Here is a 21,491-nt window from a genome sequence, read left to right on the forward strand (position 1 = left end):
CTTTGTGTCGTGCAATAGACCCATCAGAATTCTTCTTGATTTTAAAGATCCATTTACAACCTACTAAGTTTTTTTGAGATGGAAGTGAGACGAGAGACCAAGTACCTTGAGAATGAAGGGCATCAATCTCTTCCTTCATAGCAGTCAACCACACAGAAGATTTCATAGCAGACTTATAGGTAACCGGTTCAATGAGGGACAAATCAACTTCTCCAGATGTCTCCAAAGCACTCAAGAAAGCCTTGTGTTTGACTATACCACTCTTACTTCTGGTCTGCATAGGATGCATATTCAAGGGTGCAATAGGTAACACCACTTGTAAACTCACTGGACTAAACTCAGGATCCACAGGGAGTTAAAAAGTATCACTGGTTGTAGCAGTAATGGATGGAGAGTGAACAACTGGACTAGAGACAGAAACACTAGACTCGGGGTTTTGAATAACAGGTGGAGAAATTGAGGAAGGAGCCTGAGGGATAGGCAACACCAAAATATTCTGATTATTAGACACCAGTGTGAGAGATGAAGACTGAAAAGAGATATGTGAAGAACTGGAATGTTTTGACAGTTGAAGAAGACTGAGATAAGGAAACTCAGTCTCATCAAAGACAACATGACGGGAGACAAAAAATCTCTCTTTTAACACTTCATAACAAATATACCCCTTAAATTTGGAAGCATACCCCAGAAAAACACATTTGGTTGTCTTAGCTTGAAGCTTGGATGTGTTGTAGGGTCGAAGTAAAGGATAACAAGAACAACCAAATACTCTTAGATGAGTAATGACAGGATTATGGCCATATAATGCTTGAAACGTAGATTGATTTTGTAAGACTGGTGTTGGCATCCTATTAATTAAGTAAATGCATGTTTGACAAGCAAAGGTCCAGAATTGAGAAGGAAGGTTGGCATATTGTAACAATGTGATAGTAGTTTCAATGATATGTCTATGTTTCCTCTCAGCTAACCCATTCTGTTCAGGTGTATATGGACAAGATTTACGATGTACAATACCTTTAGATTGCATAAAGGTTTGGACCTTAGTACTAATGTACTCACCCTTCCCCCCCTTCCCCATCAGTTTGAAGTATTTTCACAAAAGATGAGAACTGAGTGGAGACAAATGCAAGAATGTAACAAAGACATCATGGAAATCAGATTTATTGTATAAGGGAAACAACCAACAAAACCGAGTGCACTCATCAATGAGAGTAACATAGTATTTATAACCATCAATGGAATTACATGGTGCAGGACCCCAAAGGTCACTGTGAACAATTTCAAATGGTATGACAGACTTAACATGAGTGGAAGGAAATGGTAACTTTGTAAATTTGCCCTCGAGACAGCTTTGACAGACAGTGGAAACAGCATCCTTATTACATGGAATATTGGCTTGTTTAAGTAGTATGGAAACTATAGTATTGGATGGATGTCCTAACCGAGTATGCCACAAGCTGGAACTAACAAGTTGTCCAAGATAAGCAACAGTGGAAGATTTAGAAGGTGGACAGAGAAATGAACTAGGAGAGAGTGAGTGGATAGGATATAGTCCATTACTGCAAGGGCCCTTGTACATGATTCTCCCTATGACCTTGTCCTGAATCCAGAAGTAAAGTGCATCAAAGATTAGCCAGCAATTGTTATCCAAACAGATTTTATGAACTGACAATAAATTCTGTGTCAATTTAGGGACATAAAGAATAGAATTTAATTTGATAGGATTGTGAGAAGTGGTAAGTATAGAACTGCCAATGTGAGAAACTCTCAAACCTTCACCATTGGCAGTTTGAACAACTTCATTGTTGGGATATGGAGAAGCTATGGACAGATTGTTAAGAGCAGCGGTCATATGAGTAGTAGCTCCGGAATCTGTCAACCATACTTATGGTAACTGGGAGGTAGATGCTACAGACCCCATATGTGAATGCTGAGATGTTAGAGAAAAGACAGTATTCATTGCCTGTAATGAAGAAGGTTGAGAGCCATTCAACACATAAAGAACATTGTATGAGTAACCCTGCAGATGAGCACATGCCCGTTGAGAAAACTGAGGTCCCATAAAAGAAGGCCCTTTTTCATTGTAAAAACAATACCAAGTTGTATGATTGAACTTGCCACAAATTTGACATTGTTGTCTATCAGACTTATTGTAACAATAAGGTGCAATGTGACCTCTAGCATTACATAATAGACACGTCTGCAAAGGGGGTGCTGATGGATTCCCAAATTGACTAGGAAATGAACCAAGGACACCAGGAGTAGGTGTAGGCAAGACATGGGTTTGTGTATGATACATTGGCCAAGAAGTGTAGTATCTCTGTCCTCCATTGAACTTGCCTTTACCTTTGTTCTTGTTGGCATACGGCTTGAAGCCTCCAGATACACCATATTGCTGACCCCCAATATGACTATATGAATGACCACCACCAGAGCCTTTGTTCATAGCAGATGAATTAGTGACAACCATCGCAGAAAGAAAAGAAACATTAGAATGACTGTCTACAATGGCTTCTTCAGCAAGGAGTTGAGACTGAAATTCTTTAATGGTCATAACATTTTCTCTGCCTCGAACAACCGTTCTAAATGTATTATACTCTGGAGGTAAACCATTTAGAGCCAGAATAATAATATCTTCATTAGCAAGAAACACACCAGCAGCAGACAAATAATCCCTAGCTTCTTTGATTTTCTGCAAATATTGAGTTACAGAGTCTGACCCCTTCTTAATTGTGTGAAGATTGGACTTCATCTGAAAAATGCTGGTCTTAGAAACAGTAGAGAATTGTTCCTTAAGTCTATTCCACAAGTCCCGAGAACTAGAACTACCAATAGCACAAGACAGGGCTACTGGAGACAATGTGGCGGTGACAAGCTGCATAAGTGCACGATCATGTAATTTCCAAACAATATATTCATCTGTTTCTGTACCAAAGTTGCCATAACTAGATGCAAATCGAGCAGGACAGGGTGTTGATCCGTCAACAAACCCCATAATGCCATTACTTTCTAGCAATAATTGCATTTGAAAGTGCCAATTGAGATAATTCGAATCATCAAGCTTAACATTGACAGATGTGGAAAGTGTCGAAATAAGAGTAGTAATAGGCGACTAGAGAATTTGTAATTGAGATGCAGTAACCATATTGGCAGAATTAAGATGGAAATTCAAGAGAGGAAATATCACAAACACCTGGTGTGCACAAGCTTGTAGCACAGATACAAGAAGATCAAGAAATCCCAAAACCCTAAAAACAAATCACAGAAGAAGAAACAGAATACCAGAATCCATCAAAGAACACATCAATGATCTGCCGTCGAGGAATAGAAAGAATCACAGGTTGAGAAGATGAGCAGAAGCAACCAAAGAATCGAAGAAAACAGCTGAAGCAACCATGGTGATTGATACCATGTAAACCAAGAAGAAGTTCATAGTCAGAGTTTATAGAGAGAGAAGTCGAGAGAGAAATGTAGAGTGAGAGAGAAAGATATTTCTGATTAATTTTCTTAAATGAATACATTATTACACTTAGAGAGTATTTATACAAGAACCTTCTTACACTTGCATATTCTTGATAACTATAACTAACTCTCTTAATCTGATTACAAGTGTCACAATCCTATTTGTACATTTATCTCTATCACAGTGGCCATTATATATAAAATCAGAAACTTTAGATTTCAATGACTTTCACATACAAAGTTTACTATATTTCTAAGATCTGCGACGTTCAGATTTAGCGCATATTTTTTACTGCTTTTGTAAGAAATACTTATGTCCATAGGTTCTTTTGCCAGATATATTTTTTAGAATGATTACAAGATAGAATGGATCTCCTTGAATTCATCCATTACGTTTTTAATGTGGATAACGAGGCGCTACTGCAGGTGGCAGATCCACAACATACAGGCAACGCACCGACTGAAGTTGTCCACCCCGCTCCTGATCAGAACGAGCATGCAACACTTCTAAGACACATTCACACTTTGATTCGGGATCATAAAAAATCTAAGTACTTTCTAGAAAAACAGTTGGAATGCTTTCCTAAAGAAACTCCTTAGTTCTTCAAAATACGCCCCTTGATTCTTAAAACTCAAACACGAAGTTTGAATTTGGAGTTTTGAACGTCAAATTTGGGATCTAACCAAATGCATCAAGCTTAAAACATGCGTCCAAGCTTCAATCATCTTAATAACACACTGGAATGCTCAACATTTCAGTTCCAGGCGTTCTGGACCAGCGAGTCCAAGTAGCAACCGCCCTTCATCAAGGCATTGGCTCTTCCGCCGCAAAGCCCTCGGGAAGTTTTCAAGCCATATCATAAGCCACTTGCTCTTCAAATGAAATGTCATTTGTGAGCTATCACTCAATAGTTGCAACTCACCTTATGCTTGAGTTTCATCAAAATGGGAGCATGTAGTAATGTACATGGTTTTAGATCAGATTTACATGATTTTGTGAACATCCAGGCGACGCTAACAACCGAGGTCAGACTCGCCAATACATGTTTAGTTGGGAACTTACAACGGTAGTTTTCGCCATCGGGTGAGCATCTATTTCGAGAGTTTGGATTCTATTTCTTCCAAACTCAAGCCTTTGGTTTCCGGGACAATTAGTACGACGAAGATAAGAGACAACAAGGCGATAGCACCAAAGAGGATGAAAAGGTTATCTGCTCCTAGCGCCTCCTGCAGAATTCGCAAATGTTAACGAACCACTTCTACACCAGTCAGTTTAAAGACTTTGCGAGATATCAGAAAACCTGCCTGAACTATGAAAGAAATAGATGAGCATCATAATGAGGAAATAATGTGGGGAGGAGGCATATGTATACCTTCAGCGGTGAGAATGCAAATGTCACAATCGCATTTGAAGCAAAGTTGGTAAGAACTGCAAGACTAATCCCCTTTCCTCTTGTGCGAAGCGGGAAGATTTCTGACACCATGAGCCAACTTATAGGACCAAACGATATCTGAAATGACATTTGAGCACAATATTCCATGTCAGACAAGAAAAATATGTCATTAGGGATAGCAAACGCCGTCCTGTTTCTATAAGTGAAGTTCACAGATCGTATTTGAAGGCTTGTATTTTCTGTATGATGAAAACAACATTATTGTGCTATTTGAGAGATTCATTTATATTTTGAAAAAGAAGATTGAGCAGTGAATACCAATAACCCAAAAAAGATATTGTTACCTGGTAGCAACCGACATAGAGAAGAAGAGAAGCTACAGCAATAAGTGGGAATCCTCCGAGAAATTTGTAGTAAGCAGAAAGGAGAAATAAGGAAAGAGCCTGTGGTAAACCGAAGAAAGAAAGATAAAGCCATCCACCCTCTTCTTTATCAACCAACATTTCACAAAGTACAAAATACGAATGAAATTGAATGAGTAAATTTTTGAATAGTTAGGATGCATACAAGTCCACTGACTCCTACGATCAGCAAAGGTCTTCTTCCGAGATCATCAACTTTCAGGACGGCTACTCCCGTCATCAGAAACTGCAATAACATTCAGAAGCAAAGGACGGTCACACCAGAAAGAGGATTACCTCTAGTCAAAATTAAAGATGAAAAACACCATGCAACATACGCACCTTAAACAATCCGATTACAACTGATACTCTGGTAGCATCAGAGGCAGCAGAGAATCCTGCAGTCTTTAGTAACAAAGTTACAAAGAATGTCACGTCATTGGGAAAATTAACATGAAAAATGAAATAAAGAAAAAGAAGTTGATTGTCAATTACCTGAAGAATTGGGCCAGCATAATACAGTACACTTGGTTGTCCGGTTATCTGCAATGTAAGGTAGTAAATTGGCTTACTTATTCTTAGTATTCTCTCAAGCACATGTTTTGAAAATATAAAAGCAAAAGAAACAAAAGACAGGTTCAATTCATAGGAACAAGGAGGAAAACACCTGTTGAAAAAGGACCAAACCACCACCGATTATGAAGGCTTTCAAACTCGTGCCTTGAAAGACCTCCAACAAACTCCCCTCGGCTTCCTGATCTGCATAGGAAGACTTCAAAGAAACATATGTCTCTTCTATTTGCCTTTCAGACACTTTGTCACCAGGAGGCCGGCCTCTCAACTTGCTCAAGGCAACAATGGCTTTTTCTTTGTATTCTTGTACAGCCCCTTTACCTTGAGCCGCCCTGAGAAGCAACCAGCGGGGAGAAGGTGGGAGAACCCACATGCCTATTCCCATAAGTAAAGCAACGAAAGCACTTATTCCATACATGTAACGCCAACCCCCAACTGCATTAATCTCAAAGCTTCCCACAAAATAACCCAACTGCAGAAGAGTGCATATGTCAGAACATCTCACTTCACTGAGATAGTGAATGACAAAATGACTAACATAAAGATGTTATTTGAACAATACCAGAATCCCCAGAACTATGAAGAGCTCCTTCAAAGATATTAGAGTTCCACGAATTTGAGACGGACACGTTTCAGCAATATAGAGAGGAGCCCCATGCATGGCCTGCCAAAAGAAATGTTTTAAAAAGTGACTAGAGCATCATCACTCAATCATGATATTATCTAGCTCGACCAAAACGAATGCTGGGAAGATTCTCCTTTGGTTTGCAGCTAGCTTCTTTTTTTTCGGTTGGAGCAACTTCACAGAACCTTACCAATCCAATACCAAGCCCATATAAAACACGCCCAACTAATAGAACACTAAGGCCTGGAGCAGTTGCAGTGATCAGGGCCCCAAGGAGATAAAGTACAGCTGCCGTGATAAGTTCCCTCCTCCTCCCTTCATAAGCCAATTAAAATTTAAGACTAACAAAAATAATGATCAAGCTCAAAACCTCATGATGAAGTGCAAAAGCAAAGCAAGTACACACCAAGGAAATCAGCAATTGGGTAGACAAGGAGGGAACCAAAAAGAGCTCCATATAGGGAACCGCTAACCTGCATCGAAACAATGCAATTTAGGATTGTTGATGTATTGTCGGTGATTTTTGGCAGACAGATCACAAGTCTGGAAATGACTCAAAACCAAATTGACTAAGATTCGATAAATCATACCACAAGACCAAGCTGGACGGCTGAAAAATTAAACCAAGCTGTGCCACTAAGCTCAGGCGACTGTGACAAATCAAAACATAAAAGTTGATCATATTAAATTACTAATCATCAAAACAAAAACGAAAAACATAAAGCTGAAGGTATACCTGTAAAGAGAGGGTAGCACCAGAAGTAGCACCAATGTCGTATCCGAACAACAAACCTCCCAAAGCCGGAAACACAAAGCTAAAATTCCAAGAGCTTAGTTATTAAAAAAATAATAATAAAATAGAGAAATACCAATAAAAGAGATATTTTCAAAAGTAAACTTCGAAACTTGCAATTTAACCACTATTCATTGCTTGATCTACACTTTGAAAAGCACTCAACTTTTCATATGCTTGATTAAAGGCCAATTCAGGTCCTCCAAACATGTACTAAAAAAACCCAACTTCTACCATACAATGTGGCTTTACAAAATCGAAATGCAAACCCCATTTCATAATTATCAACTATGAAGAATTAAAGCTAAAAAAAGATCGCATATGCGGGTTAAGCCAGTTGGCGAGGGCAAGTGGACTCAACCCCTTGCACCCAAGTTCGACCCGTAACTGGAAATGTTTACAATATCGTTTCATCAGAAAAACAAAGAAAGCTAAAACAAGATTACACATTTACATTACTCAAAGCATAAGAAAAACACACAGAGGTATAGAAAATTTGATCGAGAGACGTACGGAAGAATCACAGACGTCCAAGAAAATTCCTCCTGTTGGGTTGCTTCAGGAATAAACGACTGAGCATCATCATCCCCTGAAGAATAATCTGGCTGTGATCCAACCTGCAAACAAAAAAACCCAACAAAAAATTGCATAAAAAAATTAAAATCAATTCCACTACTCAAAAACGCAAAGAGAAGCAAAAATCTGAAAAGGGTTTGTTCAGTTTGTATGCCTTGACACTGAATCCATGCCTGGGGGTAGAAGGGTTTGAGAAAGTGACAGAATTGGCCCTGAAGCATTGGTTACAAGATGAGAGAAGGGGCGGGGCAAAACGGGGATTGAGGAAAAGGGTCACCGGTTTCTTCTTTGGCTGATGGAGTGGTGGTGCAGTTTCGCCGGAGAGTTTGAGGTTGAAGAAAGAGCGAGTTGAAGTGCAGAAAGCCATTGGGGGTGAACAAAATGCCACAAAAAAAAAAAAAAGGGAGAAATCGGACGGTTGGTAGTTGGAGTTCCTGTTTCAGTATCTCTGTGTTTATGTGTGACTGTCGGTGAGTTTCCGTGTTCTTTTCTTATTTTTTGTTTCGGACTCTGATTTTTTTGGTGTTCAATAATTCAGAAAAAAATCTCTGGTCCATCCAGCACAATTAGAAGTGTGTATGAAAGGATGTGCGTGTAATTTACTTGCGTCGACAAGGATAACAAAATTCTGTAATGAGTTTCCGCTCCTTGTTTCTTCTCACGCACATTCGTCTTTATTTTTTATATTTCTGGAAGCTTCTTGTTTCTTCTCTCGCACATTCGTCTTTATTTTTTGTATTTCATTTTCATAGCATGTGTGACTTAACCAAACTATTCTTTTTAATATAAAATATATTGTTTCGTTGTACTCAAACAAAAAAAACATGTTGCTTTGTTTTTACTATTTAGATTGAATAAAAAAAAAAAAATTCAATGAACAAAATATATATAGTGGTTTTGCATAAGCAGAAGAAAAAAAGTGTGCATAAACTTTTACTTTTACAATGAAATTTCAATTTTTAGGGCAAAATATATTTTCGGTTAGCGTGGTTGTACTCGTATGGTTCTATTTTTTTTTTGTTTTTTTATATATTTATGTATTTTTATAGATCAAATAGGAATGATGGAACTAAACTCGATACTTCTTCCAACATTGAGAATAAAACTACCATTAGAAATTTAGACTAGTCAGTTTTAAAATTTTCTTTGATTGGAGTCGATGTGCTCAGACAAGTGAATCCGTCTGATGCCGGTGCATATTAAGCCGTAACGGGACGAAAAAGACTAGAATTTCAAGTAGCAAAATTGAAACTTCAAATGAAACTTGTTTACCTTTTTGTAATCATTGATGCCTACACAACCAGATGTCAGTTCAACGACAGAACTCATTGAAAACTCACTTGCCCACTAGTTTTCGAAAATTAAAACTTCTTTGTTTTCGTAGTCTTCCAAGATCAATTGGAAAAGCCTTTTGTTTTTAGGATAGCAGAATCGCACGCCTGACACTATGATCCGCCACGCCCCAAAATGATCTTCAATCCTCTAAGTAATTCTCCAAATAGTCACATTTTACCAAAAGAGAACTAGAAACCGTGAATTCAAAGGTTAATTAGATTATAAACTCAAAATTGGGGACATCTCGAAACCAGCTCAATATGTAGAATAACTTACTTCAATCCGTAGAGCTCGATCTCACGAACGCTTATTCATAAACGGTGTGTCGTACCAACCCTCTGAACTGAGATAAATTTTACAAGAGTAAGAGGAGAATGCCACCTTCTTGACTTCCGACCTCCGCCGAGGAGAAGATGGGATTCAGGTTTGTTTTTGCCCGTTACAACTCAGAACACAATAGGATTGCACCATGTCACAAGGGGAAGCAGAAGTAGTGTGATACGTGTCCGGGAGCTGGCAAGTCTTATTGCTGCCACGTGGTAGTGGGGTCCACAAAATTTCCAGTAAAATACTACGAACTGGTAATTACATATTTTAGAAGATTAAACTCATTTATCCAAATCACAAACGGGTCCAACATTTCAAAATAAATCTACAAAATTCAAACAATTATTCTCCAAATACTGTGAAACTATGTGGGTTATATGGGCCTTTTGCTCGTGGTGTCTCTTAATCTTGTTGTTTCTTGACAATGTTAATGTAATGTTAACCTTTTATCTATTAACCTTTTTGAAAAAAAAAAAACCATTTCTTTCTTTTATCTTTGTTTCTCTTCAATAAACCTGTGTATGAAACAGCATGGTAATGATGTCATTTACTATTAAGATTTAATGATATTTCTCTTTACTTTAATTGTAAGTGAGACGTCTTAAGTTTAACTTTAGTTGATAGCGAATTTTAACCAATTGATAATGATACACAGCAAATTGCTACATGCAAGTTTGTTTTTCAACAAACGACATTGTTGGTATGTTAGATAGTTAAATGTGAAGAAGGAAGGAAATCAGTGAAGATCGAACTCGCACCAAGATAAATTGACAATATTATTTTCAATCATTGTGAAAAAGCGTCATCTACCTTACCGCGGCAAGTTTTTAAAAGTAATTGTTCTGAGTATTTCACAAATTATGTGGATACAAAGCACTTCAAGAAAGCATCAAGGACTAAAAAGCTTAAAAGTAAAAAAACAGAGAACAAATCCACATTCTCCTTTTTCTTCACACTTTACATGCCAATATCATGATTCTCATTCCGTCTCACTTTTTACTTCAATATTACTTTTCAATAAAAATGCCAATGGTGTACTATGATTATTAACTTTGTAGAGGAATGTACCATTCTTTTCATACACACACACATACATATAGCTATTTTTTTATGTGGTGATAAAGCATTTTTAATGCGACTCTTGTAATAAAAAAGTTGTTAATTAAACACTTGTAGTGAATTCCATCGACAATTACAGTTCATATAAAAAATTTCCACTAGTCCTAAAGAGGTTAAAATCGTCATTTAAACAATTGATTTAATGCGAAGCCTAGAACATGAGGATATATGGGGTTCGTCGGCCTGATATAATCAATCACAACTAAGGAGCTTTTGAATCGAATAGATTTGTTTATATGCTCCAGGTCGAGCCAGTGTTTGCATGATTAATCACCTTAAGCATAATTCTAATGGGTTCTGCAAGATGAGTAAATATTGAAGAAGTTTTGAAGGTAGGTTTTGGGATGTGGTTGTCTAGCCCTCCTCAATGATCCATGGTAATTTTGTATGTGCATGCTGCTGTTATCAAGAGATCTAAACTAGGCAATGGTTCCAGTAAAAGGAATTCAAAGGAGCTAGCTAGGGACGTCGTCAATTTGAGTTTCAAGCTTCTTAGTTTCCGTCGAATCCCAATTTCTCTCCAACCCCATAAGTCATACCCACAGTTAAGTTTGACATAACGATTTTTACCCTTTACTTAACGGGGAGCTAACGAAAATTTTCAATTTGGATCGTAATTGTGGACATTGTTCACTGCAAATGTTTAATTAACAACTTGTTTACCACACGAGTCACATTAAAAATGTTCGGATATATATAAATGACAAAATAACTAACTTCTAGGTGTTGTTGAAGTAAAGGGTCACCATAAAGTAGCCTTGCACAGTGCGTGACATCTTCACTTTATGCAGTGGATCTGACTCAGCTTCACATGGTTGAACAACAAAATGAAAGGCTCTTGTTTAATGCATCAAACCAATGCACATGGCTACAGTAAAGTAGCCAATTATTCAAAAAATAGAATAATTCTTATCTTGATATCAGACATCATTTCATTCTTTAACGGATATTATCATCTTCTTTCTTTTCATAAGAAAAGCATTATATATTGATATACTTTACTATCTTCAGCAATTTTAGATGTGTTCGACCAAAAAAAAAATCAAAAATTGAACACAAAAATTTAAAATATGTACACAAATGCATACACATACACATCTCTTGATAACAGCAGTTAATAGTTAAAATAATTTTGTATGTGTATAGACATACACAAAAGTTTTCAGTCTATTTTTATTTATGAGGAAGAAAATTTAAATTTGAGTGCAAACAACAGCTATGCATTGTCATAGCCGTTTATAGTAACCAACAAATACACGTCCTCATCTGGATGTAATCTTGTGTTGCTTCGCTCATAATCTATAAATGGGGGAAGAGTTTTCGGGGTACAGTATCATCGAATAATTTCTTGTATACGTGTGAGTAGATATTACTCTTAAACAGATAAAGTTAATTTCAACACAAATTTGACACTGTACAATAGGTCAATTATCATCCCTATTCTTTGGTCAATTGCTCCACCAAGCTTGGGGCACAAGCCAACGCCACAGTGCACATGACCGTTAAACGAAATTTCCGTTTTTCCAACCGTGCGTCCACCTCCATAACCGAACCCTTAGTTTTTGCGAAGAGAGAATTAGTCATGATTAAGCACCATTACTATCTATATCTTTTGGGTTAAATTTCATACCCTTTTATAAACCTCTACATGCAGTAACCCTAATTGTCAAGTCATCAGAGAGACAGACCTGATTTTGTAAGTAAATTTCGAACAAGAACCTTGAAAAAGTTCGTAGAATCACCCGAAACAATGGAGATTTACAATGCTTGCAACACCAAAGCCGATACAGGGAAGGCTCCAACTAGGTTACAACAGCGTGCCCCGGTGTCTCTTCAGCTTGATCAAATCGCAAGCACTGCCTCCACCAACACTTTATACGAGGATGCTTCAATGACGATCCCATTACTGTCTCCGGTAGTCATTCCATCTCCAAATCCAGTGGCAGTGGTGATAGAAAAAGGCGGTGATCAGAACGTGAGAAGTAGTATTGCACCACCCTTTCCGGCTGCAAGCGGGTGGCAACACCCGGCTGCAGGCGGCTGGCATCACCCGGCTCTGGCTCCTTTTGTGGATCCCTCAACGTTGTTTACCGTGTTTCAAACCCAGTGCATGATCGTGAACCAGCGCAGTACTGACATCTAAAGATTTTGACTTGGTTAGGGCCTGTTTTTTGAGAGGGGCTTTGCCTGCTGCCTGTGTAGAACAGAGTACAGATCATTCTCAAATATTAACCTGCATTTCTCCACGGTTCCTGATGTTATTTGACTTCATGATTTTGTATGGTTTTTTGCGATTTTGTACAATTTTTTTTCTTCTAAAATTCGGAAGTTGGTTACAATACTTACATGTATTTAATATGTATTTAATACAATTACTATCTGACCATCGAGATGATGATTGTATTAAATAAATGTAATCCTAAGGTCGTTATCGTGGTAGAATTGTTGGTTATTACATTGGCAATGCGTTCGACAATTAGAGGTCTTTTTCTCCACTTCACAGTTTATCTTCCATTTTTGTGTAGCAAGGGCGTGTCCCCTTTGCTTATATAATAGAGGCGCTGCAATAGGCGCGCTTGGCTAACGAATAAAAACCCTTGTCCGCTTGGTCTAGTCCGGTCATTGCTTATCTCTTTCTTCTCTATCGGTGAATTGGGGGAGGTGAACAGGCAAGAAATAGGGAAGTAGAGTTTTCTATTCAGCCAAGCCAATCCCCTTCTGCTTGCTTTTTGTCTGTCTACGAGCTTAATGATTCGATAACTGGTACACCAGTACAACAGATGTGCGTCATTTCCAGTCCGGTCCTCACGTACTAGGGAAAGGTCCTCCCAATGTTTCAACGCCTACACCAGATATGGACCCGTCTCATGACGTTTTGAACCTATCTAACATTCCGCTTTAATTGGCGAACCCAACCCTTGAAACATAATACAACCGCAGGTGCCAAAGAGCCATGTTTCTTACAAAAATAAAAACAAAAATCGAGTTACTCTACCAAAAGCACCCCAAAAATGGAGAACTGCTTCAGAACCTCAGTTGTTTGAAGGAAGTTGGAACAAAAAAAATAAAATAAAATCATTACTAAAGCATATTACCAGGATTGACTTTTTAATGTAAAAATATGATTTTTTGTTAAAGTAAACAGTACCATGGACTTTTCGTTAAAACTTCAGAAAAAAAAAAAAAGGAAGAAAAAAAAGGGGCTATGAGTGCAGCTGACCCAGAATCAGTCCCAATTTTTTAACTCAAAACTACAGATGCAGGATTGAGCACAGAACTACGAAGGCAAACACTTAACTACAGACTTACAAGCCCCCTTAACTTGTCTAAAAAAAATCATTGTAAGAAATCTACATTTATAGACTCTCAAAGATCCCAAAACATAAATCAACTCTGTCGCATTTCAGACCAAAAAACAGCATTTGCCGCGTTAGAACCCCGATACTACATTTTTATTCGGTTTCACAACGTAGGAGTGGTATCGGTACATAATAATTATCTCAATTGCCAAATCTCCCCTGTACACAACCGCAAATCTACCTTAATTCAAAATACGGTGTCACCAACTGTAAGTCTAAACATAAAAATTACCGTAACTAGGAAGAGTTTTTCATAAAGACAATAATCGAATCGCATCGTTGACCAATAAATCCAGAGTTAATGGAGTTGCATTCCATCTACGAAATAGTAAACGCCTTGGTAGCCAATCCCATTTTTAAAAGGCCAGAAAAGCTCCTCCTGTATGTACAAAAGGCCAACGTCCATCCCAATCTTTAAAAACAAGTTATCTAGCACTGTCTTTCTCTTCCCCTCAAGCTCTCTCTTAATAACAATTCATAAAGAAAATTAGGAAACACCTGGTGATATCATCTCGGACTCTGCTCCGCTAGGGCAACCTGCCGCTAATTGGCAAAATAGGCTTTCTCCAAGAAAATCAGAAGTCAAATTCTCCGGTCGCCTGTAAAGGCAGCATTCCAAAAGAAAGGTCAAGAGGATAACAACAAGAAAAGGAATGGAGAATATCAAGCCTTTAAAGCACACTTTACCTTATTGAAGAGAACATCCTTGTTGTTTATGTGCATAATGCCGTCCTTCAATGTGCACTTCCACTTGCTCTTGGTGCGCGTTACCTTCCCAACCAAATACACAAGAAGACAATTGTTACTCATATTTCAGAAAGAAAATTGAAAACCTATATCGAGCCTAGCCATACTACTGCAGTGAGAGAGACACCTTATCAAACTGGGCCAAAACCAAATGTGCTGTGTTAAGCTCATCTCCTTGGTCCACATCATCCAACTCATCATCATCATTTTCATTCAAAGGGGGCTCATCATCATCATCATCTCCCACATCATTTTGAACAACCGGAGCTGGAGTGCTCACTGGTATATCTGGAGGTTAAAAAATGATGAGAGAAGGAGGCCTCAACATCACAGAGATGGATTCACGACACTAAACTTATCCACTCCTACGGTAACCACAATGTTCACAAATTTATCACTAGATTACCATGGGGAGCAGGTGTGCTGGCAACATTGTAGTCTTCATTGAAAGTTCCTTGATAATTGTATATCTGTAGGGCACGGGGAGGAAGAGGCAACAGTCAGTAAGTAAAAGAAAATTATCAAATATTAAGAACAGATGCAGAGCGGAGCAGAGCAGAAAGAGGGGCAGTGGAAATAACGAAACACAACTTTTAGGATAAAGAAATGACGTACATCCAAAATTTATACTTCAGAGACTTTAGACATTAAGTCAAGGGTTAAAGTGATACTGGCTACTAATACCCGGCGAGAGACTGGCTAGAGTCCAGAACCAAAATATGAACCACCAAGTAAAACCCTCGACGTAATCCAAACAAGAGAAAACAAAATCCAGGATCCTAGTACTCTATCCAAAGACCTGCACCATTTTTCCTTGACCATTGATATCACAGTTGACTCATTTAGGGGTGTAAACTACAAGTTGAATACTTATATATATAAATAAGTCCCAGACTTCTTCCCACTCAATAATTCAAGTTAGGGTCCTCCAGGCAATAGTGCACTGCATGGGCGACACTTGGAATCCCCAATGGAAGTCACCCTGGTGGGCCCTAGAATAAATGAATTTAATACCATGTGGACCACTTATCAAATATTAAACTGATAAGGACATATACTACACTTGATCTTAGCCAAAAAGGTAGAGAAAAATAAAAGGAATATAAATTTGATGCCGATTCCTACATTAACACACTCTTGTTTGCCAAAAGGAGGGAAAATCAACCTCCGTAAACCAACAAAGCAGCAGAATGCAGATCAATGGCGGCCACTTGTATGTGTAACTCTTAAGATTATATATTATAGAAGGCAATACAATATATAAGCAAATAATTTGTGATACGTGTAAAAATTTCAGAACAGTCCTTACATTGGGAGTAGAAAGCTCATCATAAGGATCAGGAATTGGCCCATCAAGCTGAGGAATCTTGGGAGTTGAACTTCGTACACGAGTTAACATCTCACTCCATGCACGACTGGCAATAGAAGTGCTCCCTCCACTGACCTGAAAGTTTATCATCATTAAACGATTAAAGAACACATAACAAAAAGACTAAACGCAAAACTTGCTGGTTTATAAGTGTTTTTCCATGCTCTGGATAACTTGAATTCATAAAGATAAAGAAAGAACTACTAATAGTAGCAACAGTGTATTACTCCAACAAATACATAATATATGTAAAAAAGTACTAAGTTACTTAAATGCCTAAAGATACGACTGGTCCCATACCACTGTGAAGTGCAGAAGATAGTTTTATCTAAATAAAGTGCCAAGATTGAAAACTTGCGGGCCTGCCTGGAATATTTGCAGCCTTATTGCTAGCTAAGTTGCAAATGTAATTTCTCATTTTATTTAATTGGTCGGAAAGAGAAAGATAAACAACAGTGATCCCACCCATATTTTACAGCTACATATATAAACTATATTCCCATGACACGAAAAACTATTAGACCATAAAGGAGAAATCACTTGCAAAAGAAAATTGCAATAACAGTGATCATCATATAAGAGACCATTTGAGTCCAAGTACTAAGTTGAACACCAGGTACGGTGACAAAACCTACAAAACTAGCCCAAAGAGAAACAAATATCTAATATAAATGAGAAGATGGCTTTCCAAAGGGAAGAAAATACACCTTTTGTCCTTCTTTGAGCACATTTCCATTAGAATCATTCATGATTTTTCTACCTTTCAAATTCCACTTTTAGCACATCCTACTTGTGCTAACATTCACCGGAAATTGAGCAATTCCACAACCCCAATCAAATCTTTTCCACTTTTAACACATCCTATAGTTGCAAGGCCATCAACCCCAATCGAATCGTTTCATAAAATACCCAGATAATTTTCCTTCAAATTTTATACTCCTCCAGTGAGCGCACAAATGAAAAAAAAATTCATATAGCCAACCGTTTTATACTTTATGAGAAAACAGTTTTTTTTTCCCTCAAGAAACAAAATTTATTGAGCAAATTAATTTATAAAACAATATAAAACCGGAGGGACCATTGGCATGAAAGAAATAGAAAATGACAAAACAGTCTCAGGCAATCAATTTTCCCTCCTTATCTTATAAATCCTGTAGGGGCAGACTTGCTCCAGGTAACCTTTTATTCCTAACAACTGAATTCACCTATAACTCGCCAAAGGAGAAAGAAAGAAAGAAGAATAACTCCAGCTTCACAAAATGAAATCAGAGAGAGAGAGAGAGAGAGTCAGAGAGTTTTGAGTGATCACATATGACAGAGCAATGCCAGTTATTCCCTAACAGTTTATGCCAGTTATTCCACCAAAATATATAAGTCACCTAAAGATTTGAGTTCAGTTGAAGCCTGAGATAATTTGTAATTCATTGGATAAAGAATTCTCAGGTCACATTTTCTTCATATTTTCAAATGCCAGTAATCTAGTCTTAGATTTTACAAAGCATAGATACCCATCCGGAGATTCAAATAAATAAAAAATTTCACTGATACAATGGATGAATGCTAAAGAAAAATGTATGACATCATGATCATCAGACCATCCACACCAATATTGTTAGGAAGTTAAGGGAAAAAAGCAGGAAAATAAAACCTCAATCTCAAACTTCTCAGGTGCAGCATCTCCAGCTCCATCTTGCTGGGGTATAAAACCACCAGCTTGATACTGTGCAGGAAAATCTTCACGCTTTCGCTTTCCAGAATTCATCTGGAGAAAGTCCTGAAATTTTCTTCAACATTACGATAATGACCAACTATAGTGGTAATTCAACAACACCATCTTAATTTAGACTGTATCTCCTTGACAAAGACCAAGTGAAAAACATAAGAAGAAACTGAAGGGAGCAATACACACCAAAGAAATTCAGAACTCTTTAATCATGATTTTTCTTCATACCCAGAAACCAGTCCATTTTCTGCAATTTGAAATTGTAAATAATAGCAGGCATTACCTGTGTTGGGGGTTGATGAGAGGCCCCTCTATCCACCTCATCCCGCCCTTCCACGTAAGCTACACCAATAAAATGTGAATTACTACAGAACTCTCGAGAGTAAAGCTCTATCCAACAATACCATCCAACTTACCAATATTAACATCAAGAGGGGGGCGGTGGTTCATCCAAGTAGAAGGGGGTTGCTGCAAACAGAACAAAGATAATTTAGGTACTCTTATACCAATACAGTATTACTGGAAGTTTATCACAAGATATGTGTGTGTAAAGAGAGTGTATGAACATAAAATTACATAAAGTGATGTACTATAATCACCACACTATCCTTAGCTTTGCAATTTATTATAAATAATTACTAACCATTCAAGGTACTTTGATAATTCATATTTGTTGATTAGCAAAGAGAGTTAGTAGTATTTAGTAACCAGTGAGAGAATTTCAATGCGTGTTTACCATGTAGGGGCTAGGTCTTCCACCTTTCGTCTCTGCATTGACACCACCATTGCTGCTACCAGACTCGTTTGCAGAATAGTCACTACCTCCAGTAGGGATGTTATACAAGTTGTCCCCAGTTCCAGGTAGAGGCGTTTGAATTGGGGTTGCAGGAATTGGGGTTTGCAACGGCGTCTAATATTCCAATGAACCCACATCAACAATGTAATGTAACTTATTTAAGCGAAGATTTTGATTACAAACATAGAAAAAGAAAACACAGCAAAAACTCACTGGAGGAAAGAGTATCTCAGCAGTGGGAGTTTCGTACTCCTCAGTCCCTTCATACGGTACATTGAGATCGTGAACTGGAGTAACACCACTGCCAGGTGTTCCCTTTGCTGCCGACCTCTCTATAGGATTATTTACTACACCAGCCTGCATAGTTTTCGCTTCCCATGTCTGAAATTTACCCCAAATTCAAAAATTAGCTATACCGTAGCTCTTTAATGGCGTCCCAACAAAACAATTAATCCTCGCATAATTCAAAACCCTAGAAATGGATCAGATCGAACTCTTGAACCACTCCGCCAGAAAACCCTAAATCTATCAACATAATAAATAAATAAAACCTAATCTTCAATTAACATGCAGAATTCAAACAATCGAAAACGAAAACAAAACCATGAAGATTGAAATCGGAAATTGAATTTACTCCTTGAAGCTCCTTCAGAACGTCTTCCCCGGGGCCGTTGTTCATGAACTCCTCGCGGACCTTGTTGATGACATCCTCAATAACATTGACGTAGACACTGCTCGTAGATGCCGCCATTTTTGAAATCTCAGCTCCGCCTACCTCCGATTCTCGTCAAGCAAAAAGCAAAATCGAATCGAAGCTTTCCCGGGAGAATTGGGGCACAGAAACTTTCAGCGCAGATAATCGATACGAGTTTGAAGACCTAACATGTAATTAGGGTTTGGATTTGGGGTGTGTGAGTGTGAGAGAGAAGAGAGAGAGAGAGACAACGGCGGAGGATAGAGGTCGACAGCGAGGAGAGAAAGGAAGAGAGAGAGGGGGCGGACGAGAAATGAAGATTAAAGAGTGGAATATAAATAGGTTTGCATCCGATTACATGAGTCGGTCCACGTGGCGAAATCTGCACGTGACAGACTAACCATAAAGCTTATTCTCCGTAGGCTATGTGCAGATAATTTTTTCTCTGTTTTGATTTTTATTATGTAAAATTATTTGATACAACGATATCATTTACACTAGTTAAAAGATAAATTAAGTTACATAATGAATCAACCATTATAATTTCTATAAACTTTCTATTTAGGGGAGTTGAATTTAAACCAAAGGAAAATTCTATGTCGCCAGCTCCTGTTTTTAGCTTTGACGGTGACAATCTTCTTAAAATCATTATTGGTCTCTTCCCTCTCACTTTCTTTTTATTTTATTTGGTGTTGAATTGTCGCCTTGAAACGCTGTAGTTGCTGTGATAGTTCGCCTTTTGGCCCACGCACATAGATAACACATAGTTTTTGATCCAGTTATCACCTTCGATGTTGGGAAGCTAAAGCCATGAAACATCTCGAATTGCCTCGGGATCAAGTTCAGCCATAATGACAATTTGGGATTAGTCGATGCCCTGATATGATTTTTGGATGTCGTGAGGATGTGGAGAGGTGACATGATTTTATCTTTTTTTTTTTTCTGTTTAATAATTTTCAAGAATTGTATTGGAATTTGGTTTGTTTTCTCTCTTTAGGAAAGTGTGCTAGTTTGATTGCTCTCTGTAGGAGAGTTGCTTGATTTTAATATTCTTTTTGGTGTGCTGCCTCTTTTGGATCTATGTGTTAAGGGTGGAGCTGTTTGATTTGTTGGGTCTACTTCACTCAATGTTCTGGGATTGTTGCAATGAGTAGGTGATGTGGTCGATTCATGGGCATCGTATTCCTTGTCCCAATTTATGATGTCAGATTTTGTTCTTAGATGATCTTCGTGTAACATGAAATTTAATGGTTTTGTGAGTTTGTTCTCACATGTCCTTATATCAATTTGTATATCTTGTGGTTCTCGATGAGTTCAAACAAGTGCTTAAAGTCTACTTATTGTTTTGCAAGTTTAGACCTAAATTGCAAGGACATTTTTGGAGTCGAGTTATTCATAATATGTTTTTATAATGTCATTTTATCAATGAATGAAATTTCGTTCTCTTTTTTTTTTTTTTTTTTTTAACCACTTATTTATGAGTAAAAAAAAAAAATTCACAAGATTGTAGTACTAAGGTTTGTTCATTTGCCCTCCAAAATATTTCACAAGATTGTTGTATAGAATTTGTTTTGAAGGCACCCAATCCTTGGTCATAAAACATCTTTAGGATTCCAAAAGTGGAGTAGGATTTTCTCTCCTCCTATTACCATCATCTTTCGTCTCCTCCTCTCACACTCTTCCTTTTGCCTTATTTTCTATATTAAAAATTCAAAACAAGATGTAGACGTGACGTAATTGCAATAGGTTAAATAAGAGGAGATGAAAAGAAAAAGAGATTAGAAGATAAGAGAATTTTACTCCTTCAAAAGTGTGATACAAGAGCCGATCAAGATAAACGAGTTGCCAAACATTACAAGGCGGCCGATGGGTTGGGCAAGGAATTGGCCATGCATCGTTTCCCATGTTGCACCTCATTACAATTCCCATATCACAACCTTTAAGCCCAAGGACGACAAAATGGAAAATTCACTGCGACGAGCAAAGAACGTCGCTAAAGTTGTCAGAGAATTCGCTGCTCAACTCTAAGGGGGCAGATATATACTTGGATAATTTCAATTTGGAATGGATTGTAAAAGAACACAATAATTCAACCTCTACTTTCTTTGAGTGAAGCAGCCATCCATATTTAGCACTACATATTGTTGCATCGGTAAACAGTGACACATCATTTTAACACAATAAACAACTTATCTCAT

General features: G+C 37.8%; 2 protein-coding genes and 1 pseudogene across 2 annotated transcripts; all 3 read right to left on the reverse strand.

Moving 5' to 3' along the window:
* Window positions 1-4,369: 4,369 nt before the first annotated feature.
* LOC137742583 (D-xylose-proton symporter-like 3, chloroplastic) lies at window positions 4,370-8,338 on the reverse strand. The gene is made up of 14 exons (XM_068482493.1): window positions 7,979-8,338; window positions 7,762-7,865; window positions 7,192-7,270; window positions 7,046-7,105; window positions 6,862-6,928; window positions 6,646-6,770; window positions 6,393-6,494; window positions 5,925-6,302; window positions 5,753-5,800; window positions 5,600-5,662; window positions 5,424-5,504; window positions 5,201-5,299; window positions 4,836-4,973; window positions 4,370-4,689 (listed from the first exon to the last, which is right to left on the reverse strand). Exons 1-14 carry the CDS (start codon window positions 8,189-8,191, stop codon window positions 4,555-4,557), a joined length of 1,692 nt encoding a protein of 563 aa, XP_068338594.1. The 5' UTR covers window positions 8,192-8,338; the 3' UTR covers window positions 4,370-4,554.
* A 5,860-nt stretch (window positions 8,339-14,198) lies between these two features.
* On the reverse strand, window positions 14,199-19,589 carry LOC137741913 (transcription initiation factor IIA large subunit-like). The gene is made up of 11 exons (XM_068481612.1): window positions 19,234-19,589; window positions 18,813-18,980; window positions 18,540-18,713; window positions 18,220-18,271; window positions 18,087-18,145; window positions 17,729-17,854; window positions 16,021-16,155; window positions 15,118-15,181; window positions 14,839-14,999; window positions 14,652-14,735; window positions 14,199-14,563 (listed from the first exon to the last, which is right to left on the reverse strand). Exons 1-11 carry the CDS (start codon window positions 19,348-19,350, stop codon window positions 14,540-14,542), a joined length of 1,164 nt encoding a protein of 387 aa, XP_068337713.1. The 5' UTR covers window positions 19,351-19,589; the 3' UTR covers window positions 14,199-14,539.
* Window positions 15,625-15,806, reverse strand: LOC137743943 (U2 spliceosomal RNA; annotated as a pseudogene).
* Window positions 19,590-21,491: the final 1,902 nt, after the last annotated feature.

This window comes from Pyrus communis, chromosome 8 (genome assembly GCF_963583255.1).
Source record: "Pyrus communis chromosome 8, drPyrComm1.1, whole genome shotgun sequence".
Taxonomy (NCBI): Eukaryota; Viridiplantae; Streptophyta; class Magnoliopsida; order Rosales; family Rosaceae; genus Pyrus; species Pyrus communis.